This window comes from Phragmites australis, chromosome 22 (assembly GCF_958298935.1).
Source record: "Phragmites australis chromosome 22, lpPhrAust1.1, whole genome shotgun sequence".
Taxonomy (NCBI): Eukaryota; Viridiplantae; Streptophyta; class Magnoliopsida; order Poales; family Poaceae; genus Phragmites; species Phragmites australis.
Genome location: NC_084942.1, coordinates 2621460 through 2643473, shown reverse-complemented (window position 1 = coordinate 2643473; position 22014 = coordinate 2621460). Strand labels below are relative to the sequence as shown.

At 41.5% G+C, this 22014-nt stretch overlaps 1 protein-coding gene and 1 pseudogene across 3 annotated transcripts; both read left to right on the top strand.

Annotated features, from left to right (window-relative positions):
- Nucleotides 1-4056: 4056 nt before the first annotated feature.
- On the top strand, nucleotides 4057-14357 carry LOC133904390 (long chain acyl-CoA synthetase 6, peroxisomal-like). Of its 3 annotated transcripts, none has more exons than XM_062345860.1 (23): nucleotides 4057-4287; nucleotides 5205-5265; nucleotides 5336-5413; nucleotides 6412-6516; nucleotides 6615-6696; nucleotides 6853-6958; nucleotides 7047-7123; nucleotides 7641-7685; nucleotides 7780-7866; nucleotides 9578-9667; nucleotides 9777-9856; nucleotides 9941-10034; nucleotides 10492-10580; nucleotides 10985-11073; nucleotides 11601-11730; nucleotides 11829-11947; nucleotides 12345-12468; nucleotides 12551-12637; nucleotides 12870-12973; nucleotides 13048-13133; nucleotides 13518-13604; nucleotides 13703-13789; nucleotides 13869-14357. In XM_062345860.1, exons 1-23 carry the CDS (start codon nucleotides 4146-4148, stop codon nucleotides 13962-13964), a joined length of 2145 nt encoding a protein of 714 aa, XP_062201844.1. In that variant the 5' UTR covers nucleotides 4057-4145; the 3' UTR covers nucleotides 13965-14357. The 3 variants fall into 3 exon arrangements, with proteins under 3 accessions (XP_062201844.1, XP_062201845.1, XP_062201846.1); XM_062345861.1 differs by having other exon boundaries at nucleotides 4058-4287; nucleotides 6445-6516; XM_062345862.1 differs by having other exon boundaries at nucleotides 4155-4287; nucleotides 5210-5265.
- A 1414-nt stretch (nucleotides 14358-15771) lies between these two features.
- Nucleotides 15772-17199, top strand: LOC133905382 (meiotic recombination protein DMC1 homolog B-like; annotated as a pseudogene).
- The last annotated feature ends 4815 nt before the right edge of the window (nucleotides 17200-22014 follow it).

Sequence of the window (22014 nt, the reverse complement as noted above, 5' to 3'; positions counted from 1 at the left end):
AAATTTGAAAAACCGTTTGAACAAAGACGTTCATATATCTCGGGAACACAATGCTACGGTATGGGTTTTGGTAGATCATCCACTGAGAGGAAGAACGATCAACGAAGACGAGATGGGTGACGGTTGCGACATGCTGTGGTTGCCAATTGCGTTTTGGTCGTGTCGCTGCACAAACGGATATGGGCTCCTAGGGTCACGTAGAAGACTCGATGGGACACGCCGTGATGTGGTTGGTGCTTCAATACAACTTTTGGATTGACGGGGAACGCAACTGCAAATCCAGTGCACGAGCAGAACACGTCTAGAAACCGGACAGTAGGCATGTCGACCTTGATTCCGGTGGTTTGACTGCTTTGCTGGCCGACCTGGTTAGTGAGGGTGTGGGGAACATAATGGGCCATGCACTGGTGAAAGGGCTAGGCGATTTGGCGAAATCATGGACGACGTCCGATCCTGTCAGCCCGGCTTCCCCAAGCCGCTTGACCCCAGTGATGAGGGTCAGAAGCTCTGTAGTTGTCTTTGGGACGCTCCTCCTGTTTCTGGTGACCAGCGCCGGTGCGCTCGGCATGCGCAGGTCCAAGGCGTTATCTGTTGATAGGTAGAATCAATCATCCATCCAATCCGACCACGATGATTTGAGGCTCATCTCGAGATAGGAATCCGCGATGCCATCACGAAGACATAACTCGCAACTCCTGGTGGCAAGTCCAGTCATTGACCAGGCCAAGTAGAAAAGCCAGAAGAGATCGAGACACGGCTTGACCCTAATAAAATTCTCGCACATGTGAGAAAAGATGCTCAGAATGATGATGAAATTGGGGTTAAGATGGAGGTGATTGATGTCGTAGAAGGTAATGATAGTAGTGAAGAACTCAGAGAAGGTCGGCACGAGGCTAGCTAGGAAGAAGGAAATAAACATGACAGCCTCCCCTTGGCGATGAGTAGGCACGCTCTCCCTAGAGCGGTATCCAGAAGACAGGTGAAGAGGAAGCAGGCTGGTGTCATGCATCTATTTCAGCCTCGTCGCATTGCACCTGGACTAGGGGAAATTTGGCTCATTGCTGGTACACGGGCATGGCGGGTATAGGAACGGGGATGGAGAAGAAGGATTCTGAGCGCAAAAGGCGTGGAGGCTATGGGAGGTAGCGAAAGGATGAGAAATCTTGGGCTTTCTAATTTATAAGGCCAGTGCGATATCCTAACCGCCGCGGATCCAATCTCCACGAAATTTGCAAATATGCACCTGGGGAACCAAAATTCTCTCGGGTCTGGTGGTAATTAATGTTTCTCTGTCCCATTATTCTCTTCCACTCACATTTTTCTCTCCCCCACGATCTCTTTCTCTCCGGACGTTTAAACCTCCACTTGGGATGAGGTTTCCTGAGTCGACCCCAAGAGCAAGCCACTTCTATGAGCACTCCTTGGACGAATTTATGTTCACACAGGGCCTAAGTGGTCCGACTAGACTCGACCATGGCCAAATGGGGTCTAGTGACCTCAGAACCATTAGGTGAACCAATCAGTCCACTCTATCCACAGTGGAGATTGGGTGCTACTATCGATGTAAAGAATAAGAGGTCTCCTGTCAAGAGGGCTCATGTCGGGTGCCAGGTGGTGGTTGATATTTTAAGACCATGGTCCCCCTGCGCATCTAGGTGGGGCTCGCGTGACCAGTCCACTGGTCGTAGATGGAAATCCCGCAACCATCAAGGGCTTGTCGTGGGGTAGGTACTCACCTAACCAATCTAATAAAATTTAATGCCATTCGCTCATGCGTTTTTCTTCCCCATGCACCCTTTCGGTGAGCGAAGTCGTGGACCGACACAGAGAAAGTGTGACCTATCCCGTAGTATTTAATACTACGGAACGGCCTAGTAGGCATGCGTGACGGTAGGGCAGGCGGGTGTGACAAGCGCAGTAGGCATGATAGTGGTTGACGGATGGGACTAGACGTGCAGGATGACCAGGTCGAGCTGGGCGTGCCCGCCACCTATAATGATGACTTAGGAGTAGCTATCTTTGTTAGGTATAAGGTGGCAACCGTATTTTGACACATTCTGTTTGTATGTACACTTCGTCTCCTATTATATAAAGGGGGAGGATCGGGCCTATAACGAGGAGAAGATCATCTAACTCATAAGAAAATACATTTGACATAGGTCTATTATCCTGAGGGAGGCCTAAACCTGGATAAACCTTATTGTCTTGAAGTTCATTCGACACACACATACTCACCAATAGCCACTGAAAACGGTGATCACGCACCTATCATCCGACATACCTTGGATACAGGGGCAGATCTAGGACCCGTGCTGGGGGGCTGTAGCACGGGCCCGGCTCAGGAAGATAGAGGAAAATTCAGAAAAAAATACATCATTTTAGCCCACATGTCCAGGAAGCCCAGGAGAAAGAAAGAAAAAAAATCCAAAAAACATGCATCATTTTAGCCCATAAACCATGAATTTAATCCAATAGCAAGAGGCCTAGCATCCCTTGGTATTGAGCTGGATCTGCCCTTACCCAGATATATTATCAAAGATTAACCATCGACAATAAGTATGAAAGCAAGTAAGGTGGATTTCGCTTGCAACAACCTCCACCAACACTAATAACAAGTGAGAATAAAACAACATGGGAAAAATAAGGGGTGCAAGTGCAGGTGGTTCTTCGCCAGTGGGTTAATATTCTTCATCACGATCATCTTCAGCTTCAAGCATTACAATGTTAAATAAGGAGCTAGCATCCTTTATCATTAACGATACTGTCAACTATGAAGAAGATAATTTTAACATAATGTAATAATGATATGAGCATAAATTAACATTCTAGTGCTTTCCCTATTAGTATAAGACGTGCTAACGGTTTTTGTTTTGATAGTTTCTTTTAGTCCGTTTTCAGTCTCGAGGAGAAAATAACAATTCTGACAAGTCTATTTTCTTAACCCGCGAAAGCCCGTTGCGGCCGAGAGAAACTTGATTTTCACCACTTCTGTCTTTTAGTGTATGAGGGAGACGTTCCATGATGGAGTTCGTGAGAAGCGAACCGTTCGCAAGATCAATTCGTTTTTTGTTAAGTGTTGTCCCAAAAGGGGCGTTTAGCTGCAGTACGTGCAAGTTATTACCACGAACCGGATTGTCAAGTCTTGTTCCCAACGAGAGTTGCCACCAGCACACGCAACACCGTCCAGCAACCAACCAACCAACCAACCAACCAAAGGCTTTCGTCTGCCGCCACGCCCGCCGGCGGCTGGCCGCCTGGCCCGTACTCCCCCGCCCAAACCCACCTCCGCTGTTCCCTGTTCGGCCCAGGCAGCCAACCAAAGGCTGTACGGCGTGCCGTGCCGTGCCGCACAACGAGACGCCCACGCAAGCAAACCGATCCGATCTATCCGTGCCGTGCTCCCCGAATGGCTCCGAAAAGCGTCAAAAACATCGATGCGTCCGTCTAGAAAAGTTGGAATCTGGTCTTCGTTTATCCGAACAAAACCTTTCCAAACTAGCTACGTCGTTTTTTATCATAACAAAAATATAAACATTAGATATAATAATATTAAATATAAATTTAATATATAGGGATATAGATATGTCATGACAGGGCTGTCGATTAAATATGAGTTTGTTTTTAATTCGAAGAAAGAGAAAGCAGTTATTCACTATTTTTTATTTTTTTATTTTAATGAGTCCTATATTTATAATCAATAATAAGATAAATAGATTTTAGAAGTTTTTATTAGATGTAGGAGAAGAATAAACAAAAGATAAGAATCAACCATGCTTTATAAAGTAGAAATATAGATATGTTATGAGAGCACTGTCGATTAAATATGTTGGAGCGTTATCATAGTTTGTTTTTAATTCGAAGAAAGAGTTAGCAGTTGTTCACAATTTTTTATTTTATTAGTAAAATGAGTCTTATATTTATAGTTAATAATAAGATAAAGAGATTTTAGAAGTTTTTATTAGATATAAGAGAAGAGTAAACGAAAAGATAAGAATCAGCCAAGGTTTATAAGTAGAAATTTGAAACATCTCCTCCTGTCAACAAGTTTGAACACCACGAGTCCCCCACGCCCACGCCAGACATATTGTACCTCCGCACGCAACGCTACCGACAGAGACGGAGGACTCGAGTTGAGTACGGAAGCCATGGAAAGGGGACAGCCAGAGCAATCCCCAATGGACGCCGCCCAGCGACGGCTCCGCGCGGTCTCCGCCCACCTCCAGCCGCCGGCGCCCACCGGAGGCTGCGGCCTCGCTGCCAATCCCACCGCCGGGGAGTACGCTCATGGTGCGTCGCTCTCCCCCCTGTTTTTCACCTGTTGATATGCTCAACCGTTCCGACTCCCGTCCCGTGTGGCGATGCTGCGACTTCGAATTTGCGGTCGATTCAATGGGGCCTCTCTCCGAAGTGGTGGTGCTGCGGCGGCGGTCACAGTCGTGATGGAGATATTAGTGGGGCAGACCGGCGCATTGGTTTTGCTTCCGAATCTGGGGGCACTGGCACCGCGCATCTGTTCCTTGGCCTTGCTCCCTCTCTTCTCTTAATGGAGTTCTTTTTCTGTGGAAAGAGATTTTAGAATATAATCGTTGCTACGCTGCTGTGCATTACGGTACATACATTTATATTCAACACTTTCCCCTTTTTGCATCTGAGCACCAGCAACCAGGGCGGCAGTATTGGAACTTCTGGGGAAGTATTTTTCAGCAAAAGGCGAGCATATGCCATTTCAATTTTGAATTGCTTTGTGTGACCTGATCGGGGTACCCCTCTCTGTTGACCTGATCAGGGTACCCCATAAAAACGGAGGATGGATGCAAAGTTTAAGTAAATATCTGTACCCATATGCATCCAAGAGTGTAATTTGTATATAACATTAATTCGGTCAGTAAAAGATCTGTATGCACTCGTAAGCCATATTTTAACATTTATTTTAGCAATGACGTGAGTCCACCCTGATATCTGTCAGCATTTGTATCCATATCCTGATCAGGAACAAGGATATGTATATGGTATTGCTGCTATCAATTTCATGCCCATTTCGTTTCCGATGACCCATTGCCTATCCTATGTCTTCTCCATTTGAACTGTACATGCTTGAGTTAACATATTATTTTCCTCAGAGAAAACAATCCATTGTTTTAGTTTGAAAAATAGCTTCTTCAAAAAATTATCGCTAGTAAATTCACTCTATATTGTATTTTCAGTGCAGGGCTACAGTGTTGTTCTCCCAGAGAAGTTGCAAACTGGAAAGTGGGATGTGTACCGGTAGGATGTTTAATGTTAAGCTGATTTTTTGCTTGTGTGGTGGCTGATAATTGCTGTTCCCATCTTGCAGATCTGCACGATCACCTCTAAGGTTAATAAACAGATTTCCTGGTAACCCAGACATCGGAACGCTGCATGATAATTTTGTGTAAGGATCCTCACCATCTCTCTTGAACATGCAACCTTTCTCTCTTAATTTCTCAACTTGATCAAATTTATCCTGTTATCACCAACATTACTATCAATTATCAAATTATTGTTTTGAATTATTTACAAATCTGTGCATATAAAATCATGCTGCGATAGTCTTTTAGATTATTCTGGAGGCAAATATCACGTGACCGGATAGGGTATGTGTGGGAGGTCTCCGGCTGATCCTTGGCCGGTTTCATGCCCGTGGTGGTGGAGTTGATGCCTGGTGGCGTCGGTTGCAGCAGGGAGGTGAGGCGCCAGCAGCAAGGAGATTAGGAACATATAGCAGGAGACGAGGAACAACTGATATATTTCTTAACTTCAAAAGGGTGCCGGCTGCTCTTTAGACATAGAGCCCGGCCCTAAACAATTCCATCTAATCTTAACCGAATCTGGTTCTAAATCTCTAAACCGAATCTAACTCTCCAATCTTACCTAATATGAATTTCCTAACTTATCTCCAACTGGACATAACTTCCAACGCTACTTTATTTCTTTCAAAATACATCTAAACCGAATATCTCCTCAATCTGCTGCCGCTGCCTCTTTCCCTGTTGACGCGCCCTTTCCTTCCTTTCTGCGGTATGTAATCCCGCACATAACAGCAAAAGCTAAACCAATGCTAGCTCTTTACTTCCTTAGGATGTTCTCATTAATTTTTTGCTTTTGCAATTGTGGCCAGCAGTGATTCTCATCAAAACCTAACTGCAAGAAGTAATTTGGAATGTATACTCTGTTACTTGTTTATTTACGGAAGCCAAATATGGGGCTTGAGCTTGCCGAAGTGAGTTTTTTAATCTAGTGGTAAATTAAAAGCTGGAAAAAACTTGAACGCAGAAGTTTTTATCTTATGGCTTTGTGAAAGCTGGTAAAATTATATTATTTTTCTTACATACTACATGACTGATACAAAATTACCAATATTCAAAATTTAGGACAGTAATCATCTCTCAGGCACAATGTTCTATGGTGTTCCAAATTGCACAGGTATGCAGTTGAGACTTTTAGAGATTGTAGATACCTGGGTACAAGAATCTGCACAGATGGAACAGTTGGAGAGTAAGGAACTAAGAATTGTCTATCGGATGCATCCTATATCATTGCCTTCTGTAGATTTTTACCTAGCCTTGTTTAATTTGTGTGAAATAACGTTGCAGGTACAAATGGATGACATATGGAGAAGCTAGTACGAGCAGGACTGCAATAGGTTCTGGTCTTATTTATCATGGAATACTTGAAGTGAGTCTCTACAAGCACTTGTCCATTTGTTTTTGCCTATCACAAGCAGATATCTTGTGATACACTGGTATATTGATATAGCACCTATAGTGTTCTATGGTGAAGTTATTTCATTATTTGAACTTGTTTTTTAATATTTTGTTTAATTGGAATCAGGGTGCACGCATTGGTCTGTATTTTATAAACAGACCTGAATGGATCATAGTGGACCATGCTTGTGCTGCATATTCATATGTATCTGTGCCACTTTATGACACTCTTGGTATGTTCAAATCACAGAGTGACCATATGTCTCTTTTTCGTTCATGATTCATCTAGTGACAGTTTTTGTGTATGGTCCTTTCTCACAGGTCCAGATGCAGTTCAATTCATTGTGAACCATGCAACAGTAGAAGTTATATTCTGTGTGCCTCAAACACTAAGCACTGTAAGCTTTAATACCTTCTCTCAACCTTAGGTAATTACCAACTCCTACAATAAATTTATACTATACAACCAATGAGGCTGCATGCCACCAGTCATACCGGTGCTAACTAGGGAGGTTGAAGATGGCTATTTATTTCCAGGGAACTTGGCTATTTTTTATTTATTTTGAACATGACTCGTCATGGATGCTTCTAATGCTTCAAAACTGTTTTTCCTGACCCTTATCCATACAAGAATGACTAAGGTGGTGGGTATTGGGGCCTGATCTCGAAATAGGCTTTACAAACACTACATCATTTTTTTTTGTGATTACTAGAATCACAATTTTATTCTTGTTTAAAACACTAGATCAGTTTATATACACTGCTTAGCGTTCAACTTGCATTATATCATGATATATTATCTGGAAAAGAAGTATGTTTTATTTTCTACCAACTTGCATTATATCGTGATATATTCTCTGGAAAAGAAGTATGTTTGATTTCCTACTTATTGATTTCCTTATCTACTGACTGCAGCTGTTAAGTTTCATAGCCCAAATGCCATGTGTTCGGCTTATAGTGGTAAGTCTGGACTATTCACAGTTAATAAATGCGATGTAACATTCATGTGTTCAAGGACTTCTCTTCCTTATTCTGCCTAACTTGTTTTGTATAGGTAGTTGGTGGAGATGATGCAAAGATGCCATCTGCACCCACAACTACTGGAGTGCAAATTATATCTTACACCAAGCTGCACAATCAGGTGGGATTTTTAATTGATCCTTCACCTTTTATATTAGTTTTTTTTATGCCTAACTGTTTTAAACACCAATGCTTTCAAGATGGTAAGTTGAACCTAGATGCCATGGCACCGTTTAGGCGACTAGGTCGACTAAACAGCTGACTAGGCACAGAGTCGGTGCCTAGTCGGTCGACTAGGTTGCTAAGTCATCCTGGCACTCCTCAGGGACAGATAGTAGTAATACTATAAATATAGTAGTAATATACTATATAATATACATTGTTCATACTATAAATATACTATATCAGTAATTCAGGATGTACTGTACTACTAGACTATAACACAAGTGCACAAAGAGACGCTGAGCATATGCATCTGCACATATATAGGCATCTACACATGAGCACACATCCAAGAGCACAAATTGCAAATTAGCACTAGTGGCAACTAGCAAGAAGATGGAGGAGGTAGTACACTAACCGGTAACCGCCAAAGGAGGACGAGGAGTGGCTCATCTTTGTAATCCCTTGGAGCTTGGCAGTGTAGCATTTGGAGAGAGAGGCGACGGCTGCGTGCTGGAGACTTGGAGACGGAGAGAGAGAGAACTCCTACGTGACGGCGGCGGTAGCGAGCTGCAGAGAGGAGGAAGCGTGGCGGCGGTGGCGGGTTGGAGAGAGAGAAGGAAGCGCGGCGGAGTCGTAGACTGGAGATGGAGAGAGAGGACAGAGGAGGTATATATATGGGCTCATGAAACCCTATTGGGCCGCCGAAACCAGCCCAACTTCCTAATTCCATCAAGTCGTCCACGACTTGTCTGGACGACTAATCGCGATTGATCGACGACTAGTTGGACGACCAGCATCTAGACGCTCAAGTCGCGTAGCAGTTCCCAGTCAGCGGCATCTGACTGATTTGTCGATTAATAGTCGACTAATCGTGGCTAATCGGATGACTTGAAAACACTGTTAAGCACTACATAGAGGTTACCACTGTACAACTGCTAAATATTGGTTTCAATGCCATCTGTTTTTTTATTTGTACATGAAGTTAAGAAATGTGATAGATATCAACTACATGATAGCCATTGTTAGTGACATTAATTTGGAATGGGCTAAGCAAGCTTTTGTGGAAGCACTTCGCAGAATAGTGCTTTCTATTTTCATTTGGTTCCTTCCTTGCTTTTTTTCTTGTTCTTCTTCCTTGTCCATGTTCTAAATGATTCATCCCTTATAGTGTTGATGTGACGTCTAGTCGCACATATGAAGTTTTTATTTTTCCTTTTCTGGTGAAAATTGGTCTTATCCTTTGAATCTCCAGTTGAGAGTAAACTGACATGATGTTATATGTGTATCAGTGTATGAGTATGCCACCATGGCATAATTGTGACATTAAGTTAGTGTTTTGCTTCCATTTTATATGCAATACACATGAGAGCATAGAGACAATCTTGGACAGCAACAAATGGTCTCTTTGTTCAATTTACAGTTTTGTGTGTTGTAGGCATACAGAGTGTGTGCATGCTGGCAGCTGGCCATGTTGCCTTTATTTTAGTTTTGCACCGAGTGTCTGCATATGTATTTCCAACATAAATAATTCTTTTTATGGACCTCCAATTTAATAAATTGTCTTTGGTGTTTTATTTTGAATAAAAAATTACCAGAACATCCAATTTCACTCATTCCTATATGTTGTGTTCCCCTGTTTTTTGAATTCCTTTCGATCTTTAACTCAGGGAAAGGTGAGTCCTCAACCTTTTCGATCTCCAAAACCTGAAGATGTTGCAACTATCTGCTACACCAGTGGCACTACTGGCACTCCCAAGGTAAATCATCCATCCTTCTAATTATTCTTTGCTTTCGTTGCATCCATAAGCAAAATTCTTCTACTTCTACATTTCAAACCTGTGACATTGGATGCCAATCTTTTCCCAGGGAGCTGTTCTTTCTCATGAGAACTTAATCGCAAATGTAGCAGGATCAAGCCTTGGAATTAAATTTTACCCCACTGATGTGTGAGGATTTTTCATTCACTCTAGAATTGTCTCTTCCTGCCACAACTTATTCTTGACGATAGCCTTGTTGATCATTCTGCTCAGGTATATCTCATATCTACCTTTGGCTCACATCTACGAGAGATCTAACCAGATTGCATTGCTTCACTGTGGTGTTGCCATTGGATTCTACCAAGGGGTATGCAGATCAAAATTATTTAGGATGATGGCTTTATAGTACATTACTTTTTTCCTTTGTTTGAATAACATTATAATCTGTAGGACAAATTTGACATGCATTCAGAACATTAACTGGTTGGACAATTGCTTCTATAAGTTATCGGTAGGCACAGGAGCAGAATAGGACATCTAAATATCTAATGTGCACTTGAGTTGTTTCTATTAGAGAGTATACTGTGTCAATGTTATTACTTCCTTGTATAGGGATTTCTTGTGTTTTTTTCTCGTGTATATTCTACCCTCTCGGGCCTTTGCAAAACACACAAGTTCATTACATAATGTAGTATCAGAGCACTATGGTGGTCCTTGCTCCTAAAGCCTAACCCTGGACCACTTTTTGCATGTCATAATAATCTTTTACCTTCAATTCTGATTGTTTGTCATCTTTTTTATGAGTATACTACATTAATTTCCAGGATAATTTGAAGCTGATGGATGATCTGGCTGCTTTGAGACCAACAGTATTCGCAAGTGTTCCCCGGTTATATAACAGAATTTATGCCGCGTAATACAACTATACCAGTAATTTAGATATTTTATTTTGGTACTTTGGTGTTACTACTTCTCGGGTTCTAAATCCCAGTGGTCCGGTTACCATCGGGAACTGAAATTCCTAGTGGGTAAAGTGATCCCAGTGAGAGTATGCCATTTTGAGATGCATTTTTGTTGTTTGGGATTCTACATTCTAAATAGGTGTTGCTAGATGTTGAAAATTGTTGGAAGTTTGAAAGAAAAATGAGATAGAAATGGGGCTGGGATTGGACCATAAACTGAATGATTACTGGCTCCCAGCCAAGGCCTGGGAAACTACTGATAAACGATTTTTGAACCATGTAGTCATCATTTGTGAGGTCATTGTTTCCTCGTTTTTGGTACTGTTAACTAGCTAGATGCTTATTTACTCTACAGAATTACAAATGCTGTTAAGGAGTCTGGTGGGCTGAAAGAAAGATTGTTCCGTACTGCATACAGTGCCAAGAGGCAAGCAATTATTAATGGTAAGAACGGCCCAAAGTTTATTAAAGTCAAGTGCCCTTACTGTTTGTCGTTTAGATATTGATTAGCATAAGTTCTTTGAAAGCTGTTTTCCTACAACTTTTATAATGCCTTATGCTCTTTGGAAAAAGATCCCTAAATACCATACCTTCCAGCCTTCTTTCCTGTGAAAGTGACGCCCCCCACCCCCCCCCCCCCCCCCCGGGAAAAAAACAACAACAATTGTTTTCTTGCCAAGTATACCTTGGAAGGTAGAGATATCAGGTGTGGCAATAGCAAACAGGAAGATTTTGTAGCATCTTCTGGATTTCCTAACATATAGCGCATGGTCATAACTCATATGTCGGGAACTTCAGCTAATAATTCTATTGAATTTATTCAATTTTCTATTGGTTAGCAGTAATTGGATAAGTTGGAAGTTCTAATTGGACTCGAAGATGCAAAAATTATTATTTTTATTTCATCATTTGATTCCATTTTGTCTCCTACATATATAACAAAATGTTACTTCTATACTTTGTGTTATTAGGGCAAAATCCATCCCCAATGTGGGACAAGTTGGTATTCAACAAAATAAAAGCTAGGCTTGGTGGACGAGTGAGACTCATGAGTTCAGGTGCTTCTCCATTGTCAGCAGATGTCATGGAATTCTTGAGAATGTAACTGACTTCTTCTGAGCTCTCTTGGTGCAGCATGATCGTCATTTGGAACTTTGCTTTACTAATAACAAATACAAATACTGTTTAAACTTTTATAGATGTTTTGGCGGCGAAATTCTTGAAGGCTATGGAATGACAGAGACATCTTGTGTCATCTCTACAATGGATATTGGTGATAAGTTAATTGGTCATGTCGGATCCCCAAATCCTTCTTGCGGTATGCTCTGTTTTCGGATTTTCAAGGACACAATTAGATTTGCTTGTGTAAATCTTGCACCTATGTTGACAGAAATTTTCTCATGAATTCAACTTTAGTATATTAATAGTACATCCTAGATAGAGAAGCCACCCTAAAGTAATGAGGTATTGGTGGTTGAAAATAGTTGCACTGAAGAAACTTATTCTGAATTGTCGTTATTTTACGATATGTACCCAACATTTGTTTCAAGGGTTACTTTCAAGTTCGATCAGGTTGTCCACTTTGCTCCAATAGTCCATTTTAATCGGATGTTCTTAAGGAATAAAATTAGGTTCAATTCCCAAGATTACACGCAATTTGTCTTTGTGCATTGTTACCACACTCTTTCTAATGCAAATCCTGTTTTCATTTTCAGAGGTTAAACTTGTGGATGTCCCAGAAATGAATTATACTTCTGAGGATAAACCATATCCTCGTGGAGAAATTTGTGTCAGGGGACCTACAATTTTCCATGGTTATTATAAAGATGAAATCCAAACGTAACTTGCTATCCTTCTCTTCAGTTTACATTTCTATGTTTTTTATTAGTGAGCTAAAATAAATGCATTTGAAAACCTGCAGAAGAGAGGTCATTGATCAAGATGGCTGGTTGCACACTGGAGACATAGGTTTGTGGCTGCCTGGAGGGCGTCTAAAAATTATAGATAGGTAAAATTGAATGATTACTGTTTTCTAGTTCACCTTTTCTTTTGGAATTGAGATGACGATTATGCGTTTTTTGCTTTCATTTGGATCTCAGTCTTTCTGATATCAAAACCTCCCATTCGTCTGCAGAACTCGTGTTCTTGCTGCACATATTGTTTGGTCTGACTAGTTTCTCTTTAGTCTGACTAGTTTTCTTCCTAACTTACTAATTGTTTTATATTTTTTTGGACTCTAGGAAAAAGAACATTTTCAAGTTAGCTCAAGGAGAATACATAGCTCCAGAAAAGATTGAAAATGTCTATGCTAAGTGCAAGTTCATTGCCCAATGTTTTATATATGGTAATGTTCGTAACTATATAGTCTGTAATAATGAATGCGGCATTTATATCCTAAAGCTGTTGATTTGAATGCAGGTGATAGTTTAAACTCTGCCCTAGTAGCCATTGTTGCAGTTGAACCAGAGCTGCTGAAGGCTTGGGCTGCATCTGAAGGAATCCAGGTAAAACTCTTTTGAAAATTGCATTTGTCACCTATCTACTTTACCTCGTGAAAAAAGAAGTAATGGGAGGAACTCACAAATCAAGTTTAGAAATGTAAACCTACCATTAATCCTGTGTTGCTTTTCTTTTCTAGGGAAACCTTGTAGATGTACTCGTCAACCATGCTAAAAATAGTGCCAAAAAGTAACACACATGGTTTCTACTATACAGTGTTCTTGTCATTTAATAATTAATGTATCCTCTAAAAGGCTCCTCCCAACAACCTGGTGAAGACCAGTTCCTCACACAAGCAACACTCTTCTTTTTTTATTATTAAAACAAACATAGCACTGGAACAATAGAACTGCTTTTTCATATGCTAATGTGTTGTTTCCAACATGCAGTACGAGGATTTAAGACAGCTCTGTGCTGATCCTAGAGCAAGAGCAGCTGTCCTGGCTGACATGGATTCTATCGGAAAGGAAGCACAGGTCTCCCTCTTCTGCTCTGACCTTGCTATTATAGAAGAAATGAAACTGTCTATTATAGATGTGATCTGTTATTGATCTCCCTGTGCTTATTGTACCAGCTAAGAGGTTTTGAATTTGCTAAAGCTGTTACTCTTGCTGCCGAGCCTTTCACATTGGAAAATGGTCTCCTCACCCCAACATTCAAGGTAGGCCCATTGGTTTTGTTAGAGGAGATTCCAATACGGGAATGCTGATTGCTGAAACTCCATATCTATACTTCTGTAGGTTAAAAGACCGCAAGCTAAGGCATACTTTGCAAAAGAAATCTCAGATATGTATGCACAGCTGCGAGAGACAGAGTCAGCGAGGCAGAAGTTGTAATCACTCGAGTAATGATCAGAGAAAAGGTTCGATCAATACAGCCATACAGGAGACTGGATTCCGCAATTGTTTATTCCACGTGATGAAATAAGTCAATCTTTTTACGGACACGGTGAACAATGGTTCCTGCCATGATCAGGAATAAAAACTTTCACTGATTCGGAGGCAGTGCATGGTGCAGTTTTTTTTTTTTTTTTTTTTTTTTTTTTGCATAGTTCTTGGTATTTATAAGGAAAAACTGAACGACTTCAATAAATGTACAACTATTTTAGTACAATTCATGATCCAATGACTGAAATTACGTGGATGGAAGCTTATAAATGTATCGGATGGCATAAATGCATACTCGTACTCAAATAGTACATGTTGAATATTTATTTTTCCTTTTTTTAAGCATGTAGCCCTGCTCTTGTAAACGTCCCACATGAGCCTGAATTTGGTGTTCATAGAAAAATATGCTGCACAACAATCTTCATGTACTACAAATGTAACAGTAGCATCACGGTAAAGTTCAGTGGAAACTGTGACACATTAGTAGCCACGGCAAAGTGGAAGCTGGCGTTAACTAAAATTGCATGTAATTGGCATAATTTGATAGCCTAGCTCATGATCACATAGAGCGGAAGCATGTGGATACATACCGGATCCTTGTGCAGCCATTAGACGTGATTGATGTCTTGGGGTAGGTCAAGTTGTAGGCGTTTATGTTGGTGGAGATGTTGCAGCGAAGACCGTCAGTGTAGATGGGTTAATGCAGTGCCAGCGTGATGCAGTTCGATGGTGGCATCGTGACAGTGGTCTTCGCTCCATTGTAGTGCTTCCTGTGATCGGTCTAGAGCCTAGGAAGTAGGAGTGTGTTGGTCTTATGATATCATCAAAATCTCAAGACCCTAGCCTTAGCCCCCTTTTTATATATAGCACTGGTGAAACAGAATCATAATCAAAGGGTTGGCTACTCTCCCGATCAAGGTGCGGGGTAGAGACCATGTTAGTTAGGATACATTAGGATAGAGCCGAGATCAATTCCAATATCGTGGTGTGGGTGAGGGATGAGCACGCGGTCGCTCTTCCCCTCGCGAATTCTTTTATTTATATATTTTTTATTTTAAAAATATTAGAAATATGCATTCATTTTTAAAATTAAAAAAAGCTCTTGTCACATGCGAGACATATGGATCACCCGTTTAACGGGATCACACATACACTGCGCTAGCAATGGACTGCATGCCATATCTGTAGTCCAGGCCTGCACCAAGTCCAGGCCTAATTTCACCGAATCGGCTGAGGAGCCCACGAAGCCTACAACGATGATACTAAGCCGTGGGTTGTGAGACCCACTAATCCACGGTATTGACCCGTTTGTCTTGCTACAGATTTCTGAATCCCTCACCCAGCCCGATCCGTCCTAAAATGAGATGGCCCAATTAGCCTTCAAATACCCCACCTCGCACTGTGACACACAATTTTTTTTAAATCCAAAAATTATAAATATATGTGTTTTTTTGAAATTTTGCAATTCTACACTAGTTTACACCACAATTTTTTTTTCAAAAAATTCCATGACTATTTTGTTAATGTTTTGAATTTTAAGAGTATTAAACGCTGTATATTTATTTATTTTTTAACCCGAAAAGTATAGAGTTGTAAAATTTCAAAACAGATATATATATATATTTACAATTTTCGGATTAAAAAATATAAAAAATTTAAAAGTTGCTGGGACATTTTGTGGTTGTATACGACACACAATCATGCACACATACCCTCTTGGCAGCAAATGAAAAATACTCTTCACTATTTAATGAGAACAGTCATAATGATTATGCCCTTGATGCACTTTTGTTTAAACTCTTTATATTTCTGAGTTCAGTTCCAGCTTTCTAACTTAACATATATATCATTTACTTTCTCTTGCAGGTCAGGGAAGACCCAGTTGGCTCATACTCTCTGTCTCCACTCAGGTTCATCCCTCACATCGAATTTTGTCGATAGCACCCTACTGCTATAGAAGCAATATATTTTGAGGAAAAAGGAGCAACAGAATAGCTTTCTTATTTCTAATTAATGAAATTACAGCTTCCAATCCACATGCATGGGGGGAATGGGAAGGTTGCCTACAATGACACTTAGGGAACATTGTATCTTTGGAATTTCCTGAGTAATATGTCAAGTTGACTCTCTCAATGGATTTATTTTCATTCCCATTCTCTCCAAACTGTTTCCTTAATGAAGTTTTCAGCCGGCCTGAACGTATTGTGCCAATTGCTGAGAGATAAGGGATCGATGCCAACGCTGTTCTTGACAATGTATGAATTCTGTGCATTTAACATTTCTCATTTCTGTTAACCGATTTCAGGACTAATAGACCAAGCTCATTGTTCAATTTTACGTCTGTTTCTGGTTAGATCATATATGCTCGTGCATACACCTATGAGCACTAGTACAACTTGCTCCTGGGCCTTGCTGCCAATATAGCTGAAGAACCTTTCAGGCTTCTGGTAGGCATGAAACTGTGAAGTGCTTTGATGTTTTCATGTACCTCAATTGTGCTAATGTGGTATTTCTTTTGTCCTGGAAATAGATTGTGGATTCTGTGATTGCACTATTCCGTGTTGATTTCAGTGGCAGGGGTGAACTTGAAGAGCGTCAGGTATTCTTGTTAGTTAACTTTGTTGACAGTAGGCGTTGAAGGTACTATTTTATCTATTTTCTTAAGGCTATATGCTATGAAATTGCAGCAAAAACTAGCACAGATGCTATCCCGCCTTACTAGGATTGCTGAGGAGTTCAATGTTGCAGTGTACATCACCAACCAAGGTTTGCTTTCCGATTTAGGCCTGTCTCTATTCCAAGAGTTCTTTGATTTATGAATTTCGAATTATAAGCTGCCTCCTTGTTGTTCCAGTGATTGCTGATCCAGGTGGAGGTATGTTCATAACCGATCCAAAGAAACCAGCAGGCGGCCATGTGTTGGCGCATGCTGCCACCATTAGACTGATGCTGAGGAAAGGCAAAGGCGAACAGCGTGTCTGCAAGATCTTTGATGCCCTAACCTCCCTGAGGGAGAAGCTATATCCTTTTGCTTTATCCATGTTTATGCTTGTGCTACTGATTGCTTTAATTTGGCAGGTCGCTAAAATCCAGATAAATTGCTTTGCTTAGATTTGCACAGCAAACTCTTGTGATTATTTAACTGTACATGCTACTAACTGCAGTCACTGAAAGCTTCAGATGATACAAATTAGCAATCTGATGCCTAGAAGTTGTTTCCCTTGACCAACAGCACGTTTTCCAGGTTACATCAGGTGGAGTCATGGATGCAAAAGACTGATTATCCACTCAGAGCGGTTCCTGTCCTAAGACAGTTCAGATTTCTTTAGTAGAATTCGCAGCATACATCGGTACATCGACGAAAGCTGCTGTACTGTTACTCTGTTTTGTCCCACATTGAAAAAGTAGGCAACCTCTAAATTGCTTCGGCCTCCTACTGGTTATTTTTGCATGGTCTTGAGATCAAACCAACTGTACTGAGAAGAAACATTTTCTTGTTAAGTGAATATATGAGAGCTTACTATGTTGTTGGCTTCCAGAAAACTAGGCAAGAGTCCAAATGAAAAGGCTATGGCTATCTAAGCAATAGGAGCATATCCAACCCGAAGATAATGAAATGAAATATGTTCTGGCTAGATTCTTGCATAAGCAGCTCCACTAGTGGGTTTCTCATGCCCATGTGGCCATGTATGTGGCCATGTATGCAGTCCATAGTTTATGAATGCCTGAAGAGCATAGATAAAAGCATACTTATAACTGAGAGCGTGACAATTCAAATTATTTTTACATCTTGCACGGATACAACTTTACCCACATGACTCGAGAACTATTCGGCATACGTGACTACACAGGCCCATATAAGGGGTACTCATGTCAACATTTCTCATACTCGGAACTACCCATTTGCACATGGCTCTATGACACCAGGGTTACCGCGAGCGTGTCCCGGACACCTCCGGCTCCGCACCATCTTGCTTCCCTTTTCTTTTTTCTTACGTGTGATAGGGCCACAAGGCAAGCGTCAGTACGACGTATGATAATCGACTTGTCTTACCATTATATCAACATGTGGTTAGTACGAAAAGTGCTAGAGCCAACTGCAATAACGATCGGTGTTTAAATGATGCAAGCAGTCTATAGCATCCAAGTTCCTCTCCTGACCTATCTCCAGCACCACCCACATCTCGCTTCATCCTCACAACTCATCCATCCCAATGCCATTATCATTGTGAACCATAAGTAAGCCTTACGCTCGCGAGCAATGGTTGAACAACTACTCGATTTCTACTGAGGACATATGCATTGCTAAGCATTTCGGTTAACATTTGAAGTTGGACATCAACATTATCATATCCAAGTTACAAGAATAAGGATCAACAACAATATCAAGGTTAAGGTAATGCATCAACATTGGTTCTACCCATATCACCCGACTCTAGAACGCTAATTATGCAAACATACATAAAGAATAATCTATCATATTAGACACAATTGATCCAAAATAGTGGGTTGAGTATACTTAGATGCTTGCCTTGCTGCTCTAATGCTTGCCTAACGCTACCTGCGCATCACTCACAAAACTCCGGAAGTTCGACGCTGCCTTCGCTCACTCGAAACGTCAGCGCGACACTCTCTAAATCAACCAAGAATGCATCGCATAAATAAATAAACAATGGAAAAGTGTGCACATAATGCGTGCTCATATAACAAATAGGATGCGTTGCTTCAAAATGATTAGGGTTTCGAAGGGTCGAACCTCGGATAAGCTAAGTGACGGTCAGACCGCTGGCATGCAAAGAGTTTAGGGCCTTGGCGGCCAGACCGCAGGCACGGTGGCTGTCAGACCGGTGGCTGGCGGTCAGACCGGCCTGAGCGGCGGTCAGACCGCTGGAACCCTGTTGGTGGTACCTTTATGAGGTCGCCGGTGAAGGCTCCGGCGAGGCTTTCTACCGTGACGGGTACAAAAATTCTCTAAAAGACTAGTAGAGTGCTTCTAGGGTGATTTGGATGATATTCACCGAGCCAATCTCGGGAAGCTCCATGGACAAGTTCTAGGATAGGGTTGAGGTTGGGCCTAATCGGGAATGAGACTAACTAGAGTTTGGGAATGACGGGGCAAGGGTAGTGGGTGTCTCACCTCGATGTAGGGAAACTTTCTAGCGGAGGGGTCCACTCCGGGGAGGCTCCGTTGGGAGATCGGGCTCCGGAGTGGCGTATGAGCTCAAGGTGGAAGAACACGCGTAGAAGCTCCTCCGACGAAGAGGATGAAGGGGATGAACTCGGGGAAGTCCTCAAGGAGCTTAGGGAAGTTTCCTTCGTCGATCTCCGGTCATCAGGGTTCTCCTCTCCTTCGGTTCGTGCGAAGAGAGTGAGTGAGAGTGGGAGAAAGTGAGAGAGAAAGAGTGATCAATTCCTTTAAATGTTACTGCGTGCTGGAAGTCAGACTGTGGGAGGTACCGATAGAACCGTGAGAAATCCACGTAGCAAGCCTACATGGTTGGCCCAGGCGGTCAGACCGTGGGTACTCGCGGTCTGACCGCGGAAAGCAAATTAATTATATCCCTTCTTTTGTTTTCCTCCTTTCTAAATGGCTTTAATTATATCCAAGGTATTTTTGAAGTAAATTTAAGCTTAAATTAACAAATAAATGTGCACAACGTAATACCATGATGATTATGCATACGTAACTACGTAATTAGCATTTTGGGATGTGACAACTATTCTGGTTTCCTGAGGTGGCTGGCAAGAAAGGGTAATGATATAATAACATTTATTAACGAATATCCTTATGTTAATTTCTTCCTTATTTCATGGTGAATTGATTCATGTGACATTGTGTACATTACCAACTCATTACATGAATTACATACCATGAGAACCCTAAGAGATGGGGTGCAAAGTTTAGAGTCGCCAATAGAAGAAAGCTGAAGTTGAAGCCGTCATATCACTTTCATTAGTATTTAGATAGCGGCTTCATTCTTCAACTTAATAATGTTTTCATGTTTTCTTCTTTCATGTGGAATCTTTCTTTAGTTTTTTCATTGAACGATTACAATTATTAATGTAATTTTGGAGAAAATAATTATATCATTAAGTTTAAATTAAGAAGTTTTTTAATTCTTGCTTCTTCTGAATGAGTTTTTGATATCTCTGAATATATGTGATGTGAATAATGAGACTTATTCGAAACCGTGGCGTTGTCTTTTTGGCCACGTTTCGAGGGAGATAATATAATGTCTCGTTAAGGAACTATTTCTCCACCCTTTACCTTCAGGACTCCCTGATTTTGGCCATTTGCATAAATGAGGGGGAGCTGTTGAGGTTTCTGAAATTTCTAATGAAGCACCTAATGACAAGCCTTAACAATCTCAGAAGATCCCAACTTATATAAGGATCAATTAAAGTCTATGAGCAATAGTGATAAATGAGACTTAGTAGAAGCTCCTGATAGAGCCAAAACAGTAGGCTGAAAATGAGTCTAGAAAACAAAGCATGACTTTAAGGGAAAATATCAAAAGGTTCAAAGTAATGCTCAAAGAGAAGAGATTGATAATAATAAAGCTCTACTAATGATTCCTTTTATTTTGGTTCAAATCATAAGGAAAATAATAGCTGCATTTAAGTAAAGTTCAAAGGGGAAGAAAATTCATCATCTTAGTCATAAGAAGGATCTTAGTGAAGTTTCTTACGTTCTTTCAGTACTACAAAAATGATTTAGTGGGATGCCCTAGTACTGACACCTATTTGGAGTCATCTGTGGAAAGGTTAACATAGACGGTTCTAAACTGGAACCGTCTGAAAAATAAGAGGAGCAATCCCACAAAGTGGAACGCTTTAGTACAGACGTTTCTTAAATTAGAGCCGTCTGTACTAGTAATACAGACAATTCCTAAATATGACCATCTATACAAATGCAATAGTTCAGACGGTTCCAATACTACCGGAGCGTCCCACTTTGCGTCTCCCCCCCCCCCCACGCATAGTTTAGACAGTTCCATTACAATGGAGCGTCCCGCTTTTGCATCTCCTCACGTGTCCACGCTTTGCATCTCCCAGAACCTTCTCCAACGAGTGAAAGCTTATCCTCCCATGAGGTTTCCACAATCGCTAAGCTAGTTCAGATCTTCGGCGAGCTCGCCAGCCCCCTAGCTCCCCTAGCTCTCCTTCTAGTGCCCCGGACCCCTACCTTAACCCTTCCTCCTCTCCCTCCTCTGCCTCCCTTCTCTCCCTCCTCCCATAGAACCCTAGCCTAGATCTACAATGGGGCAGCAATCGCTGATCTCCGCCTAGATCTGCGCCGCGGCGGGCCCAATTTGGGGTTTCCCGCACATAGATCTTGCGGGTTCCGCGGAGTTCCACCTGACTCGCACGCTTCACCGTGGAAGTCGAAAAGGAGGACGACCCTATGGCAGCGGTGGCAAGTGCTTGGCTGGGTTCCTCCAGGTGCCACCATCTCCTCCAGTTCCTCCTCCACGCTCGCAAGGTACGGCGGGATCTAGGCGCTGGACTTGCAAAGGACTAGCTGATTTGCTTATGCATTTTCATGGGCGTGAAGGTGTTGAGCGGGGTGGCTCTGCTGTCATACAAGGCGACTAAGGCTCCCAGAGATAAGGAGCATCCATATGGTCAGTCTCAAATCTCTCCCTGCTCGTGATTCCTCATAAATATGCAGTTAATTGGCTTATCAGGGTGGTCTTTTAAGTTAAATGTCATGCATTGTTACGAAAAGCATTGGATCGTCTATGTATGTCAAATTTCATGTTGCAGTTAGAAGTATTTTTACTAACTTTTCTTTACGTACCAAATTACCAATTATATTAAGGAAGATTAAGGAGTAGTATACGATTTGGCCTCATGTAGCATATCTCATGTAGTTTGTTGCAGGAAGTGTTGTTAACTTCATTGATAGAAGATGTGTAGCTTGAAACTTTCTTGTCTATGTGAATACATAGCAGCCTGAAGGAAACAACTATTTTGACTCTCAGAAGTATTTCCTTTT